This window comes from Chroicocephalus ridibundus, chromosome 2 (genome assembly GCF_963924245.1).
Source record: "Chroicocephalus ridibundus chromosome 2, bChrRid1.1, whole genome shotgun sequence".
Taxonomy (NCBI): Eukaryota; Metazoa; Chordata; class Aves; order Charadriiformes; family Laridae; genus Chroicocephalus; species Chroicocephalus ridibundus.
In genome coordinates this window covers 91,260,817-91,276,774 of record NC_086285.1, presented here as the reverse complement: position 1 = coordinate 91,276,774, position 15,958 = coordinate 91,260,817, and the positions used below count along the sequence as shown (strand labels likewise).

The window sequence follows — 15,958 nt, the reverse complement described above, 5'->3', positions numbered from 1 at the left end:
TTGTCACTTTCGTGTTCTAACTTACTCTAGACCTTTGAATTTTCTTTTATTATTTTGTATTATTTTGTGTCCAATGTCAGAACTTCAGCAGGAGGGCTGGGATTGCACTGGGGATATATGCTTTACCTTCCTCCACGTGGTATATTATGTCTTATATAAAAGGCGACCATAAACAGTAGACCTTTTGGGGCATTTCTGGTGGATTGATTCACGAGAGATATAGAAATATAAACTTTCTGTAAATCCCAAACAATTTTATTCAAGAGGTAATAACTGAGCTATTTATTCTAGGTCACAGACACCATAGTGTGCTAGTATATACTTGGGTACCTATGCCTGCCTAGAGGGTAGAATGAGAATCTTAAGAATTGCATTTCTGGGTATGGGTGTCTTAATTCTTCCCTTCTGTTCTGAGCATCTGTCCCCTATGTCATCCTCCTATGGATCTGAACCTAATTTTCTGAAGCAGCCTTATATACACTGTTAACCTACTCTTAAGATTATGTGCCTGAGGAATCGTGGTAAAAAGCTAACTTTAATTAGCATCAAGTACTAATCAATAAAACAGTTATTTAAAATGGATAATGAAATTGTGAGACTCCTTGCTATAATACCAAAAGTTTATGCAAGTTCAAAATATGATTGAACAAGTTTATGGGGGGAAAAAAATCCATCATGGGTTAATTATTACTGAGATATTATGGCACAGGAACTGATCTGCTTTGCTTGAAGCATATAAGAATGTACTGAGGAAGTATTGCTGCAAGTGTCTTTTAATCCGTTTTCATATTCTTCCTTAGGCATCCATTGGTGTGACCAGTGCTGGAGACAGGTCTAGATGAATCTTGATTCTAACCTAGTATGACAATTCTTACACTTTGAATATATACTTTATCAAGAATGTTCAGCTAAAATTCAGCTTTTTTTTCCACATGGTTGTATATGGTTTTGAGTTCTATTAGCTCACTGATAGTTGAGGTATTATTTTTTTTTACTTGTCATAAATTTAGTTAGGACACCAGGTGAAAAGAGGGTACCTATGGTCTTTTCCAAGTGAAGCTATAACCAAAGTTGAATTTATACCACACTTCTGTTTCTTCATGCAGGTCGTATCTACAAGTGCTTGTTTACTGGCTCTGTGAGCTCACTACTGACACTGCCATTAGATATCCTGTCAACGTAAGTATTTAAACAGTTTGATACAAATAACTTCTAGTCAGACTACCGTGAAAATGGTTGCTTTGGAACTTAGTGTCCGTTTCTTCCAGTTATGTTTATCTTCCATTATCTTAGGCGAGCAGCTGCCTGTTGCCCTTTGCGTAACGAGATGTATAGCCAACAGTATTACAGTAGAAATCTTTCACTTTGAAGTTCTGTTATTCATGTTCTTTGGAGATGGAAAACTGACTTTACAAAACGGTCCAGGTTAAAGAAATTTCAATTTGATGTGAAGAAAACTTATGCTGCAAAATTACACTTAATAATTAAATTAATTTCCTACAGTTTAAATCAGATGCCACATAGTAGAATATTCATATATATTGCTAATAATATTAACTTCACATTCTGTTTGCATTGTTACATTTTTATATTTTGAATTTAATTATATCCATCCTGTGTCTCTTATGTGATAGGGATTTTTTTTTTATCAGATTGCCTTCTAGCTGACACTTTTAATGCTTCAGTCACCATATGCTATTGAATATTGCCTATCTTTGTCTTTTTTAAAACAATTTTATTTAAAGAATCAGTAAATACCAACACAGGGTTTCAGGCTGGTTCTTACTTTTTTCGTTATCTTGAACCTGAGCAACTGAAACTCAGTTTGAGTAGAATCAGGTGCACATGAAGCAAATTTTTGAATGAATGTCCTGTGTGATTCAGCTAAGTCATCTCAGCTGAGCATCGTCATGCTCAGCTAATACATCATCAGATTTGAGACATCAGGTCATGTTACATTTCATTAATTTTTATTAATGGAGAGAGATGCTTGCTTGAGATGAATAACAGTATTTTTCCTTTTATCTACCAGTAAGTGTAGATTTTACTTTTATTTTTCTGAGAAGAATCTGAAACAACTGAACCTAGAGCACCTCTTTTTTCATCTGTTACAGTCTAGGGAGAAAATAAAGGACTCAAGTATGTGTCAGATTTTAATGACGTGGAGCTTTGACATGTATTTCTTTGACAGAGTCAATTTCAATAGCATCTCATGTCGTCTTTTCATTTTGGACTTCTTGTCCCTATGGTATTCACTGTACTCTGCAGACGCAAGTGTTTGTACAGCTGCATGGAGAGCCAGAGTGATACTTCTTGGGGGATGGCAGGGTGCTGTGGTGGCATATTTCTTATTTATTTTAAAGAATGTGTTGTAGTTGGTTAGTTTCCTGAGCAAATTCACTGTGGTCAAGTAGTGCAAGAGTGGAAACACAAGTGGGAAGGGGTACCTGGGATTTGGGATGAGGGTTGCTTAGGCCAATTTAAGTGCCTTTTGCATTGTATGAAACCCTAGTTTCAGTTGGCTAACTGAAATTTGTTTTGCTGCTGCTTTACAGTTATGTATGACTTGATAGATTAGGATTTTTAAAGTATAGAAATGATATCTGGGGTAAAAGACTACCCAAAATGTAGAGCAGTTGAAGTCAAACCCTGCAGTCCCATTCTTTTGGTTAGGGTAGCTCAGCAGATAAAATGTTTTGGTGGACTAGATATTATGCGTATAGCCATTTAAACAGATCTTTTACTGTAGCAAATCATTTACTTCATGAGTATTGTGTTTCCTTCGCTATTCTTGAAGATTGTTTTTCCTGAACTACTCTTAAAGCTTTTCTTCATATTGAATCAGATCCTGTTTTGCAGGAATATTTATGTTTAAACAGTAGTAATTTCAGAAACCAAACCAGAAGGAAATAAAACCTTTTCCAAATCAGTGTTTATCTTGGCATTTAAAATCATTTGTACATAGGTACGTACAGCCTTTCTAAAAGAAATCCTTGAATAGATTTAAAAAAAGATTAAATAAAAATTACCTCTAGATACTTTCTTCTCCTGGACACATAAATAAATTCAGCTTTTTGCATAAATACCAGTTTATTTGTTGATTTGGACTAGGAGGGCCTGTTTGTAGTAGTTAACAATGACTAAGTTTACTCTTAGTAGTGAAACACATTTGTCATAAATGTGGGTTTTTTTCTTTCTTTAACAGGGAGAACTTACTGGCTGACTGTTTGCAGGGCTGTTTTGTGGTAACATGCACCCTGTGTGCATTTATCAGCCTTGTTTGGTTACGTGAACAGATCGTCCATGGAGGAGCACCACAGTGGTTGGAACAAAATCAGCAACAGCCACTCAATGGTGTTGGTCAACAAAATGAGGTAAAACTTAACTGCTCAGCAGTTCATGATAAATTTAGAAAATGTGGTTTTGTGAATAAATATTATCAGAACCCAACAGTAATGTTATTTTACTGAGGGATATCTTTATTTGTACATTAGCAGAAGTTGAATGTGTGTTCCTGTATAAACTCAGTCACCCCACTGTTACGTTTTTGAAGTTCTGTAAAATGGAGTGTTAATGGATTTATTACACTATAATTTTTGTAAAGTAACTTTAACATTGTTTAGATTCTTATGTCTGTATCTTTAAACTTATTTTAAGATAATTTTGTGCATATAAACCTGAATTGTCAGCCGTAGTCAATGAAGGTGCAGCTTCCCTTTATTTTGTCTTTTTCATAAGTATTTCAGTAGTTCATGAGGTGACAATTCACTGTTCTCACAGCAGTTGGAGCTTTTATTGAAAACTCTGAAATTGGAGCTTCTCTGCCCTCTCCCTGCCCCTCAACACCCCACACACGTGCACCCTTTTAGTGCTTACAGGAGCCTCTTGGGCCAGGAGAAGAGATAAGCAATATGTGCGGGGGCGGGGGGCGGGAATTAAAATTTTGTTTTCTTTTGTAATAAATGTCAATTTTTTAAAGACAGACATAGAGATCCACAGCTCGATGACTGACTTGTGTTGTCCTTGCATTATTGTCTATCTAATGTATTGACAGTTTTCGTAAGATCGAGAGAGTTCCCCTCTATTGAGCACTGGTGAGACCACATCTGGAGTGCCTTACCCAGTTCTAGGCTCTCCCAGTACAAGAGACATGGACATACTGGAGTGAGCGCAGTGAAGAGCCAACAAAAATGACTGGAGCATCTGACATAGGATGAGAGGCTGAGAGCTGGAACTGTTCAGCCTGGAGATGAGAAGGCTCAGGGTGGACCTTATCAGTATGTTTAAATGCCTGATGGGAGGCTGTAAAGAAGACAGAGCCAGAGTCATCTTCGTAGTGTTGCATGACAGGAGAGCAGGCAGTAGGCTCAATTTAAAATATAGGAAATTCCATTTAGAGAAAAACAAAAACGCCCACCAAAACAGAGGTGGGGTTTTGATTTTTTATTTTTTTTTCTGTTAATATAAGTGTGATCAACTACTGGAACAGGTTGCTCAGATTGGTTGTGAAGCCTCCGTCTCTGAAGTTACACAAAAGCCAACTGGAAACAGCACTGAGCAACCTGCAGTAGCTGACCCTGCTTTGAGTAGATGGGTTGACTAGACAATCTCTAGAGGCCCTTTCCAACCTCAGCTACTCTGTGAAGAAGTCTGAATGTTTGTCTTCCCCTTTTAAAAGGTTTAATGGTCCCAAATTTAATGCATATCTAAAAATACATATTTAACATTTTTCTTAATGCTGTTCACTTTTTCTATATACAGGATAAAAGTACAGAGAGAGGTCGATCAATTTAACAGAATACTAAATCCTGTTTCTGCAGGCTCAGGCTGTGGTAAATGGAGGTGTTGAAAATGCTGTCCTTGATCAACCTGCCAACCCAGCTGCTGAGAATGCAGTTGTAGGTGAGAACCCTGAAATTCAAGAAGAACAAGTAGATGAAGAGGAGGAGGATAATGAAGATGAAGAAGATGCTGTAGTAGAAGATGCAGCAGATGCAAACAATGGAGCACAAGGTAACAGGTGACTCAAAACAGTAATGTTCTAGTTCTTTTTAAATATAAATGAAACCACTGAAAATAAAACTGTCATAATTCAAGGAAGCTGTGTAAATTCCCACTTCAGCTTATTTATCTTGTTTTTGCAAATTTCATATATTTCTTTTGAGTGCTGAAGCATGTGCTTGCTGAAAAGCTATCAGCAGTTAAGAGCTGAATGTTATGCGCTTAAGTCTGTTCATTTAAAACATAGCATGGAGTGGTTATGTCTTGGTTTGGATGAGTCTAACAGCTGTAAAAATGGCCATTGTCCCCTCAGATGACATGAACTGGAATGCTTTGGAATGGGATCGAGCAGCAGAAGAGCTCACTTGGGAGCGAGTGAGTAAGAATAATGTTCTTGAATTGAATAACTCGGGCTCATACTTGAAATAATTAGTAGTATTGTTGTGTTAAAATCCATTTGAGATAGTTTTCACACTAGACATCAGTATCCAGATCTATCAGTAGGAGACTTTTGTGACCTAAAAAAATTGTCATATTAAAAACAAAATGTTATGCTACTTGTTAACTATCAAAAAGGCATTTATTTGATTTGAAATGTAGTAGCAGCTTAAAACGTGTTTTAGCACAGACTTCTCTGAAGTCTTCAACTTGGTCAGGCTTAGAAATGAATTGCAGCTTGCATTGAGGATGCTCGGCCAGATTAGGAGCATGTAAATCTTTGAAAAGTCCTGGAGAACAGGCGAGGTGCCTGCGGACTGGAGGAAAGCCAATGTCACTCCAGTCTTCAAGAAAGGCAAGAAGGAGGAGCCGGGGAACTACAGGCCGGTCAGCCTCACCTCCATCCCTGGAAAGATGATGGAACAGCTCGTTCTGGGTGTCATCTCAAGGCACGTGGAGGAAAGGAAAGCTATCAGAAGTACTCAGCATGGATTCACCAAGGGGAAATCATGTCTGACTAACCTGATAGCCTTCTACGATGGCATGACTGGATGGATAGATGAGGGGAGGGCGGTAGATGTGGTCTACCTTGACTTAAGCAAGGCGTTTGACACGGTCTCCCACAGCATCCTCATAGGGAAGCTTAGGAAGTGTGGGTTAGATGAATGGACAGTGGGGTGGATAGAAAACTGGTTGAAAGATAGAGCTCAGAGGGTTGTGATGAGGGGCACAGAGTCTAGTTGGAGACCAGTGACGAGTGGTGTTCCCCAGGGGTCAGTACTGGGTCCAGTCCTGTTCAACATATTCATCAATGACCTGGATGAGGGGATAGAGTGCACCCTCAGCAAGTTTGCTGATGACACCAAGCTGGGTGGGGTGGCTGACACACCGGAAGGCTGTGCCGCCATACAGAGAGACCTGGACAGGTTGGAGATCTGGGCAGAGAGAAACCCTATGAAGTTCAACAAGGGCAAGTGTAGGGTGCTGCACCTGAGGAGGAACAACCCCATGCACCAGTACAGGTTGGGTGCTGACCTGCTGGAGAGCAGCTCTGTGGAAAGAGACCTGGGAGTCCTGGTGGACAACAGGATGACCATGAGCCAGCCATGTGCCCTTGTGGCCAAGAAGGCCAATGGCATCCTGGGGTGCATCAAGAAGAGTGTGGCCAGCAGGTCAAGGGAGGTCATCCTCCCCCTCTACTCTGCCTTGGTGAGGCCGCACCTGGAGTACTGTGTCCAGTTCTGGGCTCCCCGGTTCAAGAGGGACAGGGAACTGCTGGAAAGGGTGCAGCGGAGGGCTACAAAGATGATTAGGGGACTGGAACACCTCTCTTATGAGGAAAGGCTGAGGGATTTGAGTCTCTTCAGTCTGGAAAAAAGACGTCTGAGGGGTGACCTTATCAACGCTTATAAATACTTAAAGGGTGGGTGTCAGGACGATGGGGCCAGGCTCTTTTCAGTGGTGCCCGGGGACAGGACAAGAGGCAATGGGCACAAACTGGAACATAGGAAGTTCCACCTAAACATGAGGAGGAGCTTCTTTACTTTGAGGGTGGCAGAGCACTGGAACAGGCTGCCCAGAGAGGTGGTGGAGTCTCCAACTCTGGAGACATTCAAAACCCACCTGGACGTGTTCCTGTGTAACCTGCTCTAGGTGACCCTGCTCTGGCAGGGGGGTTGGACTAGATGATCTCCAGAGGTCCCTTCCAACCCTATGATTCTATGATTCTATGTAGGTGTTGCGTTACATATTAATGCTTAAGTTTTGTATTCACGAAAACACTAAAGAAAAGAGAGAACCAGAAATTTTGGTTAATCTACTTTATTTACTTCTAAAGGACAAATGTTTTCTTAAAAAATGATGGAGCATTTTAATACATCATTGCTTCTGTTTTGTTTATGGATCACAAATTCCATAATTAGAGCATGAGGCGCATGTACACTGCAATCACAGAGTCATGTAGCGACTCAAGAACCTAGTGTTTTGTAGCTGGTTTAGAAGTAGCCAACATCTGAGTTCAAAGCTCACCACATGCAGCAAAACCTACTTGAAGGTAGATAACAGCAGTTTCATGTGAGGTACCAGCATCACTGGTGCCTGTGGCAGACAGTCGTAAAGCTTGTCACTGTGTTCTAGGCTGTGATATAGGTGTTACTTTTGATTGCAGTGTAGTAGAAATACAGTTTTCATCATGAGGGACAGGTCTTGGTCTTTGTTTTCTATCTAGTGAAAACTTCGTGGTTTGTTTTGAAAGACATTTGGTGAAAAAGGGCCTAAATTCAGGTTTCTGAACCATTCTACAGTGTATCTCAAGACAAAAGTATTATATTTCTGAACCCAATTTATGTGATGGGAAATGTTGACGTACTACTAATTGAAAATATTTTGATGCCTCTCCATGAGCATAGAAATCAGTGTCGGCAACCTCTCATAACCATTTCCAGTCAAATGTGCTGGCATAGGCAATAGACATCTAGTTGGCATTTAGTATCAAAAGTGAGGTAGGCTTTTCTGCTACTTCATCTAGTGAAAATAGCACGCAAGCTTTCTGAATTTTCAAAAATATTTGCATCTTGGTTTACTTTCTAAGATATGTTCAACTTTAATATGTTGGAACTTAATGCAAAATCCTGGTACAAAATAGCCTTGAACCTAATACTTTACAGTAGTAATCGTGGAGTAGGAGTGTTTGTATTGAAAGAGTGAGAAATCCTTGAAGTGGGGGGAAAGGAGAGATTTTTTTCTTAATACATGATCTGTTTTTGGCTGTTCTGTGGACGCTTTCCGTAATAGCTGAGTGGAGTGATGGAGGATTTGTTTCCTGTCTTCCCTAGCTGTAAACCAGTTCTGTTCTAAACTTTATAACACACAACATAGCAACATTATCCTGTTACTAGTTGTTTTTATACGTTGAAGGTAAAATACTAACCATTGACTTTTCTCAGTGCGACACAAACTGATACTTAGAAATTAGGAAAAAAAACCAAATTGCTCTTGTATTTTAACATCGAGTTGTTTAAACATGTTTTTAAATAACAGTTCAATCACTAAAATCTTTCATAAAGATAAAATCTTTGTCAGAGTCTTCAAAGGCTTGGGAAAAAATAGCCTATAAATTAATTATATGTTTGGTTTGCCATATATAAATACACGTATATTAAGATATTCCACATATATATCATTGCCTTTGATCAACTGAGTATACTGTGTTGAACAAGAACTTAGTTTCTGTCTCAGTCTTTAAGAATTTATGTCCAGGTTCTGTTGGTTGAGCAATAAAAAAGACTCTTTAGACTGTATCAGCCATTAAAAGTTGGTGTGAAAGAGGCTTCTGTGAGGCTTATTTTAGATGTGTGTTGCTTAGTTCTTCTGATGGATAAATAAAATTAACTTTCTTATCTTCACAGATGCTTGGACTTGATGGTTCTCTGGTTTTTTTAGTAAGTGAAATCCTGCATTTCAAGAATTTCTATAGAAGCCACTTTTTAAAAATAAACTGTATTTTTTGAAATTACATCATTCTATTTGAAGTCATTGTTCTCATATATAGTCTTTAAAGAGACTTTCATAGGATGTCGTGTTCAAGCAAATTGTCTTTTTTAAGAATTTCAGAGTAGTGGGGTGGGTGTGCATCATAAAAGTGGAATTTCTTAAAAGACATAGGTAACTTTGGATCATGTACTGCACTGTAAATAAAAATTAAACACTTTAAAAAAGCATAAACTGAAAGTACATATCTGTTCTAGCCTTAAGTTTTGCTCTTTATGTTATGATTAAAATAGTGTGCTCATTCAGACTTCTCTGATTTGCCTTATTACCACCAGAACACCACTAGTGAATTTTTAGTGTAGACTAGATTTAAAAATTTAAGATCTTCAGTTACATTTCTTGACATAATTTGGGATTTTTTTGTTGTTGTTCCTCCCTAGAATTTTTTCCCCTCTTGAATACTGTTTTAATCAATATCAGTATCAAATTTCTATTTATTTATTTTAAATTTTCACAGTAGTCAGTCTGTCTTGTGGAGCACTTATCTTTTAAATTGGTTCCAAAAATCTTTATGATTACGATAATTTAGCAAAGCACTCCTAAAAAAGCTATTGTTTTTTTAACTGTTGACTGTGGGTGAACCCATGTTGGTTTTCACCCTGACAAACTCTTACATATATAATGGGTATCTTCTAGTGGGCTTTTTTATCGTTTATTTAAAGGGCTCTCTCTGCTGCCCGTTCTGCCTGAGCGCTGGAGATGTCTAGCTCTGATTCAGTGCCAGGGGAGAGAGAGTGCAAAGAGTCAATGGCAACAAAACTTTAACCCATCATAACTACGTTCGTTGGGTATCATCTGCCAGGTGACTGACTTCAAAAAAAATCAGTCAGTCATATGTTAAAGGGAAAAAAGATCTGTGCTCTTTTCCAGCAGGATAAATTTTACTTTATTTCATGTGTGAAAGAATGTGTGGTTGACCTTAAATATCAATATCAAAAGAATTAAAGTTTGAGTGTACTTATGGCTGAGTTCATATCTTAGCTAAAAGTAGCAATAAAAAAGAGACGTGCTGTCATTTCTAGAGTGAGAGCTGTCAGTTTTGTTAGCAGATTTCTTGTGATAAAGTCAAATTGCCAGAAGTTCAGATGAGTATTTTTTTTTCATTTATAAAACAAATATCCACATACATTTCATATAATTGTTTTTAAGGGTAGAACTATTAATTTTAAAATAAAAGCTTATCTTTATAAAATAAGGGTGTTAAAGGAAATATAAGTGCTCTTATCTAGGTAAATGTCTGTAAACGTAAACATGATTTCACAATCTGTCCTGCTTGCTTTGGTCTTTGCATTAGAGCAAACTTCTTGGCTCTACCATGAGATGTGCGAGTTCTGGTAGTAATAGGCAAATGAATTAAAAAGTTTAGATACAAAAGTAAAGTCACTTATTTAAATGACTGATATTTATGCACTGTTTCCTTGTTGTCTTGCTCCCTCCTTCACCCATATTCTTCACAGGAACATGTCTTTTGGGTGGTATCTTTAAATACGTTGTTCATACTTGTGTTTGGTAAGTATCATTTGCTGTTACGTTTTGAAAAGGTCTTTCTTTGTGACGTGATAAGAGGGTAATTTTTAGGCTATTCTCTCGCAATAAATGAAGCTGTGACATCTAAAAATGGAACCACAAACAAACTGGAAACAAGAATAATAAATCTTAGTTGCTTCTAGTTTTGTCATTTTAATTCCTTTAATAGGTTTAAAATAGGAAATCTACCAAAAGCTTAACGATGGCAACCAAAGCACAGACAGTAATATTTGTTTGGAATACTGTTCAATTAAAGGAGGAACCTCCTGGAATTTAATTTATGAGCAATTGCACTACTCTTAGGAATGGCTAGGATATTTTTTCTCCTTGTAGTTTTCCCTAGATACAGTTAAATCACTTTGTACATCAAGTATCCATTTTTGGAGCTCAAAATCATGAGGGGGGTGCACAAGAACATAGCTGATTCTGTAGAGTTGTCAAGTATACTTTCATTTTCTATACAGAATTTCTATGGAGCAACTTTCCTTAGCTCGTACAACTTAGAGTGACTTACATTTTGGAAAATAGTCAATTATAATCAGTGGTGTGTTTTACTTTATTTTCCTTTCTCCTTCATGTAGATGCTAAAGCTGAATTGCAACTTTAAATGTTTGCAAGACTCTTTCTATTTGTAGTACAAGATAGGAATATTTCCATGTTCTGATTCCATGTATAGTTAGCACTAGGAAAATTTCATGGACAAAAACTTGTCACAGCTTAAAAGAAAAAAAAATAATAAAAAAAAATCCCCAAACTGTAGGTGTGTATTTTCCAATCACTTGAACTGTAAAAGAAAAGGTTAAAATACCTACCTTATTGCAAATAGCAGTAAGCTTCCTCTTAAGAGTTTATGAAATTTCTATTTTATATTTACTGCTTATAACATGCAGGGTAAATTTGCATTTCCACTCTGGTTTTACTGCAAAAAGGGAGTTAAAAAATTTAGAAATATTTTAAGACCTTCTGGAGAGGCATTAGACTGTGATTCAGATATTTTTTTTTTGTACCTTACACCTGTTGAGTGACGTGGGAGAATAACAGCTCTTCTCTGTACCTTGATTTTTGCCTGTTTAGCTGCTAACAGCAGCTTCTGGATTATGGTGCTCGAGCTCATTAGTGTTGTTAATTTAACACAACTGTGTGCAGAAGCAGCAGCATTTTAGTGACAAGATAGAGCATTTTAGATACTTGAAGAGTTACTAGACCCAAAATTTCACTTGCTCTGAATTGTCAATTTAGACAGAGATTGGTTATGTTGCTTTGTTTTTTTGAATGGTCTTTCTTGACAGAAGAGTTTGAGCTTTAAAAGCTGAAGTCATACTGTAGGTGAGAAAATTGTGCTGGCAAAGTAAAGCTCATGATACTGAACCAGTGATTTGAGCATCTGGTTACTGAAACGAATCAGCAGATTGAAAGAAAGTAAAAAGAATCATCATGTATATTTAATTCACAAAAAACTATAGCTGTTCTAATAAGAGTTGGAAAAGAATTGAATTATTTCTTTGTGATAATTAGTCTATTTTAATCTCTAGTTATCAGAAGTTAATCAGTTTTTTTAAATTTAGGGCTTTTTAAATAAGTAGATACTAAATATGAAATCTCTAAATCCTTGATTGAAATTCAATAGTAAGTGAGTAATAAGAATAATTAATAAGGTTGTCATATAGATGTGCTTTCAGTGGCTCTAAGTGTGCTTTAACAAGTGGGAAACTAACAAGTAGACATAAGGGGACTGACTTTACCAAGCAAGCGAGCAGTAGAACTGGGAATTTCATTTGTGCCTCTCAAGCCTATTTTTAGTATCTTTCCCATTAAGTAATGCTACCTAATTTACAACTGCCAAATCCCTAGTTATTTGTAATTACAGTCCTGTTGAGTTGTCCTCCAAATGTCACAGGAGGTACTTTCTAGAAGATAAAACAGAAGGAAAGAATTTGGAACCTTAATTACTGGTACAGAAATTCTCCTATGATATTCTCTAGGACAAGCTAGTTAACTCCAACTTAAAACGAGCTATAGAAAATGAGTTATTACTCACAGAGGAGTTTGTACTCATTCATGCTTTTTATTAAAAGTGATATATTAGAAATTCTTTTAAAGAAAGTTGTTCAAGAAACATGATAAACTGTCCACTATAATCTCATAAAACACTGTCAAAAAGGTACAACTTTTAAGTCATGAGTCTGATGTATATAGGATTTGAGTGTGATTTTTTTTTTAATATTTTTTTCATTTTGCTTTTCTTTCTCTTGTTCTTACTGGGCAGGAAGAGCTCAGGTTCTCTCTTTATCTCTTACATTCTTGCTGTTCCCAGTAACTGCTGATTTCTCTGAAAGGGACATAAATTAAAACTTTCTGATTGTTGATTAGGGTAATACAAGTCCTGCTAAATCTTTTCCTAGTTTTTTTTACATGTTGGTCATATGGAAATGAGGAGGAGAGAGAAAATCATCAGGCTTTTCATTTGAGGGTGTGTTTAATGTACAGTCATCCCCAGAGTGGATTATCATGATACAGTGAAGGCAACATAGGCTGCAGTTACTGCAGCCTCTTTACTTCCTATTGACTCCATCTGCTCCTGTAGGAAAGTGGTGTTGAATTCTGTAGTCCTTCATACCTCGGTTAGGAGACCACAGGGTGAGCTAACTAAAACAGCTACGTGATCCTGTTGCAAATACCCAGATGTCCAAAAGTGGAGAAAATGCTGTGGTTTTTAATTCATTCCTTCTGAGACCTCAGAATTGGCAAGAGTGAGTTCTCAGGATTGGTGACAGTTCTTAATACGTTAATTCAAGGTAAAAGACAACTCAGTTGCTCGTCATCCCTTCACCGAAGCCTTGTCTTTCTCCCCCTCATCTTTTCTTCCCTTTGCAAATTTCTGCAGGGCTTGCGTTTTTCACAGTATTCTTAAAGCACTAAAACTGAAACCTTGCTAAAGCAAGTCCCATCTGACCAAGATGTAAAATGGCTACTTAAGTCTTGTGATGCATGAGTGAAGGAGTGAATATACAGAATGGGTTCCTACAGCAGTCTATGAGACCGATAACACCCTCAGTACATAAGACTTGAGAAATGGAATTAATTTATACACAGCAAGATGAACTAAGAAGGAAAAGACTGTCCTCTTACTCTGTGTAGTTTTGTATTGTTTGTAGAGTTTCGGTGTGAATTCTCATCTGATTTTTCAGTGTTTGTAAAATTATAGAAATACAACACTTGAAATATTTGCACAGAAAGTAGGTTTTTTTTTAGTTGTTTTCATAAAATTGATGAGAAGTAGAATAATTGACATGTTACAACACACATCCTGCAAATAAGTTTCTGGTTAGCAGTTTTCATGGCCTTTTTTCACTCTTCTTTCTGCTTACATTATGCAGCATTTTGTCCGTACCACATTGGTCACTTCTCCATTGTTGGCCTGGGCTTTGAGGAATATGTAAGTACTGTTTTGTAATTTCAAAAATGTAAAAATTGCTGATATTTAATCACAATATTTTTGTAGCATCCTTCCACTTTTATTTGTGTTCACAAAAGTAACCTGGAGCGTGTCTCATTTTTTTTCCTCCTCAAACCTTTATTTAATCTACGATTAAAAATGTTCTCTCACTGCCTCCCACTTCCTCCATTATTTACATTTCAAGTGAGGTTTCCCCCTTTTACAAAAATATGCATATGTTTTGGGGTTTTTTAACAGCCTCTTGTTCCTCATGTACACTTTAAATTTGTGTACTGAGTAATTTTTGTAGTTGATAATAGGCAGTGAAAGCTGTGAGGTAGTGTAAGGTGACACTTTTTGTTTCATATATAGAGGTTGTTTCATGTTTCAAGAAAGTAATTGTTAGACTTTTCCAATAAATGTAAACATCATCTACTCTTGATGGAGATACCAAAAAAGTAGATTATTAAAATATGTAAAAACTAAGGAAACATGTCATTCTTCTTGAAGAGTTGAGATTTGGAATTTATCTTAATTACCTAAAAAATTTTAAGAGTGATAAATTTTCCCTTTTTTTTTCCTCCCCTCCAGGTTCAAGCATCTCACTTTGAAGGCCTGATTACAACTATAGTCGGATATGTTCTGCTAGCAGTGACTCTAATTGTTTGTCATGTATCCTTTTGTCAGTAGTTACTTGGTTCAAATTTTACATGTAAGACATTTTTCTGGCTATATTTTGAGGAGTTGCAGATGTGATGCAGATGCAATTCATTCACCATTTTGCTGTGCTCTTTTGGTGAAATTAGAAGACAAGGTCTTTTCTGTTCTCTTGGACACTTAAAAGTTGTCAATGTGACTGAATTCTTCAGAACACTTGCCCGTGTTTAACAACACAAAATCATAGGCTTATTTGTGTTTGGTTTTTTCCTCACTGTCCTTACACTATTGCTGTGGGCTACATAATTGCAGCAGAAAGAGAAATGGGACTATGAAAATATGTAGGGTATGATGGGAAACTTATTCATATCTTTTTGATCCTGCCAGATCTTTAGAGTGCGGATTGTTTTAGTTTCTCTTTGATGTCTCTGAACCACTGAGAGTTTGCAGCAAGGATTTCTTTCAGGTGATAACCCTCGTTACTACAGAGAAAATTCAGTTACAGCAGAGTCCTGAAAGCTAGAAGGATTTGGTCACAAGTAAAAAGTCTGTATTCTAGCTGCGTGTTTTTAAAGGGACTACACCAACTTCAGTTTGAAAGAATATACATTTGTTAACAGTTTTCCATTCAAGAGTACACAAAGCTAACATCAACTTTAGACCACGCTATGCCAATGTGCAGTGCAAATGTGGTAAAGTTGATTGGCATGCCTCTCTTTTGCCTCAAAAAAAAAAAAAAAACCCAAACAAAAAACAAACACCAAACTGTAATATGCATCCAGTGTTTCTTGGAAAAGGTGAGAATTTGCTTTGGACTTCATGAAAAGGAAAGCTGCTGTTTAAAGTAGGCCTTACGTGTTGAAACTTGGCTACTCGGGGCAGATGTTTTCAAAGGCAACTGTTTATTTCTTGAGAAAACATTTGCATCCTTAATTTCATAAGAGTGGTAGTATTATTTTTATTTATGTATTTATTTACTTATTTTAGATGCATGTTTGCAGGGGGGGACAGTGGGAGTTATACAGCACATCAGATTGTGACTTCCAGGGTCACAGCCAATTTTGAAAATAGAGCCCTGATAGAATACATTCTTTTGTATTGTACTTTTGTCTTTCATAAAATTTCCTGTTGCTAAAAGCCACGTAATAGTGTTTTGTATTAATCAAACTGTGTTATAAAGTATTTGTCAGTATTATTTTCTTGACAAAACTACTCAGGGTTTGGCAGCACTTGTTAAGTTCCAGCGATCACGACGCTTATTAGGAGTTTGCTATATTGTTGTCAAGGTAACCCTATTTTTTTGTGTGGCAAAAAACCCTCTCATTTAAAATTACATCATAGTTTTCTTTG

The 15,958-nt window shown here is 36.9% G+C and overlaps 1 protein-coding gene across 4 annotated transcripts in view; it reads left to right on the top strand.

Annotated features, from left to right (window-relative positions):
• Positions 1-15,958, top strand: part of MARCHF6 (membrane associated ring-CH-type finger 6) — a 55,424-nt gene that overhangs the window by 18,100 nt on the left and 21,366 nt on the right. For all 4 annotated transcript variants that reach the window (XM_063326154.1, XM_063326156.1, XM_063326153.1 and 1 more), the window contains exons 5-13: positions 1,107-1,179; positions 3,206-3,374; positions 4,821-5,013; positions 5,315-5,376; positions 8,847-8,879; positions 10,446-10,497; positions 13,893-13,951; positions 14,543-14,623; positions 15,826-15,894. In XM_063326154.1, the coding sequence (XP_063182224.1) occupies positions 1,107-1,179; positions 3,206-3,374; positions 4,821-5,013; positions 5,315-5,376; positions 8,847-8,879; positions 10,446-10,497; positions 13,893-13,951; positions 14,543-14,623; positions 15,826-15,894 (791 nt within the window). The remainder of the gene's footprint in view (positions 1-1,106; positions 1,180-3,205; positions 3,375-4,820; positions 5,014-5,314; positions 5,377-8,846; positions 8,880-10,445; positions 10,498-13,892; positions 13,952-14,542; positions 14,624-15,825; positions 15,895-15,958) is intronic.